Raw genomic sequence first — 2,500 nt, 5'->3', positions numbered from 1 at the left:
CAGGGAGCAGTAGTACACCTGGGCCCACAGGGGAGCGGCCCCGATGAAGCGCCCCAGCACGTTCTTCCCCAGAAGCACCAGGTACAGGGTGCAGTAGCTGTCCCAGATGCTGCGGAACTGGTAGATGGTGGACGCGAACAGGACCACCCCGGCGGCCATGTAGGCGGTGACGACGATGAAGAAGACGATGAAGAAACCGAAGAGGTCCTCTCCCGAGCGGCCCAGCACGGTGGCGATCATGGTGATGCGCTTGTTGTAGCCCAGGATGCGCAGCAGGCGCAAGGAGACCACAAAGACCAGGCTGGCCAGGATGTAGCCGTAGATGTCGTCGTAGAGGATCGGCAGGTAGAAGTCTACGTACACCTGGGAGGTTGTGTGTGTGTGTGTGTGTGTGTGTGTGTGTGTGTGTGTGTGTGTGTGTGTGTGTGTGTGTGTGTGTGTAGAAAGGTATGTGGGTGGGTGGATGGGTTGGGGGGTGGGGGTGGGGGGTTGGAGGGACAATGTGGAATGTGCAATGTGAAGGAGGAGAGGAAGAAGGTAGAGGAGGAGGATAGGTGAGGAGTGTAGGAGGAGGAGGAGGTGTAGGAGGAAAAGGAGGAGGAGGGTGGGGAGGAGGAGAATGGAGGAGGAGGAAGAGGTGACGGATGAGGAAGAGAAGGAGGAGGGGGAGGAGGAGAAGTTTGAGAAGGAGGAAGATGGAGGAGGGAAGAAGGAGGAGGAGAAGGGAGGAGGAGGAAGAGGTCGATGAGGAGGAGGAGGAGGCGGAGGGAGAGGAGCAAAAGAGGTTTGAGAAGGACGAGAAGGAGAAGGGATGCGGAGGAGGAGAGGGAGGAGGGGAGAGAGGAGGAAAGGAGGAGGAGAGGGAGGAGGGGAGAGAGGAGGAAAAGGAGGAGGAGGAAGAAGATAAGGAGATGGAGGAAGAGGAGGAGGGGGGGGGGACGAAGTAGTAGGGAGAGGTGGATTAGGTAGGAGTGGTTTGAGAAGGAGTATGCGTAGAAAAAGAAGGAGAAGGAAGAGGAGGGGGAGGGAAGGAAGGGAAGAGCGGAAAGGAGGAGCGGAGGAGGAGAATAATGAGGAGGAGAGGGATTAGGAGCAGGGGGAGGGGAAAAAGGAAGAGAAGGAGGAGGAGGAGGAGGAGGGGAAGGGGGAAAAAAGAGCACAAGAAACAACAAATCAGTACTATCGCAACAAAATAAAACAAACGAGAAATTTTAAATAACAAATAACACCTGGCCCGACAAACGGAAGTCGGACCAAAGGCAAGGAAGGGTATGAAAACGGTACATAACGTCAAACGTCATGCATTTATTCCTATCTGTTCCATAGTGTCTGTCTGCCTGTCTGTCTGTCTGTCTGTCTGTATGTCATTTGTAAAATCACGAAATGTATTTGTATTTCGAATCATTGCTTCAAAGTGATATGCAGTAAAAGTGTTAGTGTTAGTCAGTCTCGATCTCTCTCTCTCCCCCACCCCACCCCCACTTTCTCTCTCTCCCTCTCCATCTCTCTCTTCCATCCTCTGTCTCTCTCACACACATACACATGCGCACATACACACAGACACACAGACACAGACACACACAGACACACACACAGACACAGACACACACACACACACACACACACACACACACACACACACACACACACACACACACACACACACACACACACACACACACACACACACGTTCGTTCTTTGGCATGGGTGGGGTGGGGGAGATGATGGATTTTCGTCTAAAATCACAAATGTGAAATAGACATTAAGCAAAAGAATGAACGAACGCATCACATACCTTGGGGTCATAACGCCACAGTCGCATGATTTCGTCGATCTTCACCGATTTGATGGCATAGAACACGATGCCCGTGTAGGAAATGAGCAGGGAACAGGCATCCAGGACCTGTAATGTAATGCAATGTAATGTAAATTTAATGTAAATGTAATGCAACGTTACGATTTGATCACATAGAACACGATGCCCGTGTATGAAAGTAGCAGCGAACAGGACATGTAATGTACTGTAATGCTTTGATCCCATAGATCATGAAAACATTTCCTTTGTCATCGGAGTTGGTTGGTTTCTTTTCTTTCCCCATCACAGCGATAAGAGACTCTAGGGAGAGATGGACAAAAAACAAGGTCTTCAGAAAAGAAGCCCCCCCCCACCCCCCCGCCCCCCCGGGCCCCCTTCCCCTCAGTCAAGTGTTTCGGCCCTTAACTCCCGACACTCTAAGGGGGCCGGCCGCACCCACGTCATGACTCCTGGATGTCTTTGCATTGCTGTCTTTTTTTTTTTCTTTTTTTTTTTCTTTCTTTTCCATTTTATTTTCAACCCGGTACATAGCAGGCTCAAACCCGCGCCTAAACAGCAACAACAAAAGAAAAAAACACACACAAAAAACGATAAATAGAAAATGAAGACAGCAGACACATCACCTGCCACACATCCTTGAAGTAGCCCAGCCTCTGTTTCTTGAGCTTCAGCACAGCCTTGAC

General features: G+C 50.7%; 1 protein-coding gene across 1 annotated transcript in view; it reads right to left on the bottom strand.

The window, feature by feature from the left end:
* LOC143283022 (polycystin-1-like protein 2) overlaps positions 1-2,500 on the bottom strand; it is a 32,624-nt gene that overhangs the window by 5,348 nt on the left and 24,776 nt on the right. The window contains exons 11-13 of the mRNA XM_076589055.1: positions 2,441-2,500; positions 1,797-1,904; positions 1-375 (exon numbers count right to left, since the gene is read on the bottom strand). The exon at positions 1-375 is cut by the window's left edge and continues 39 nt beyond it; the exon at positions 2,441-2,500 is cut by the window's right edge and continues 268 nt beyond it. Of these exons, the coding sequence (XP_076445170.1) occupies positions 1-375; positions 1,797-1,904; positions 2,441-2,500 (543 nt within the window). The remainder of the gene's footprint in view (positions 376-1,796; positions 1,905-2,440) is intronic.

This window comes from Babylonia areolata, chromosome 1 (assembly GCF_041734735.1).
Source record: "Babylonia areolata isolate BAREFJ2019XMU chromosome 1, ASM4173473v1, whole genome shotgun sequence".
Lineage (NCBI taxonomy): Eukaryota > Metazoa > Mollusca > Gastropoda > Neogastropoda > Buccinidae > Babylonia > Babylonia areolata.
Note: the sequence above shows the minus strand (reverse complement) of the source record. Positions and strands in the feature narration are given on the sequence as shown.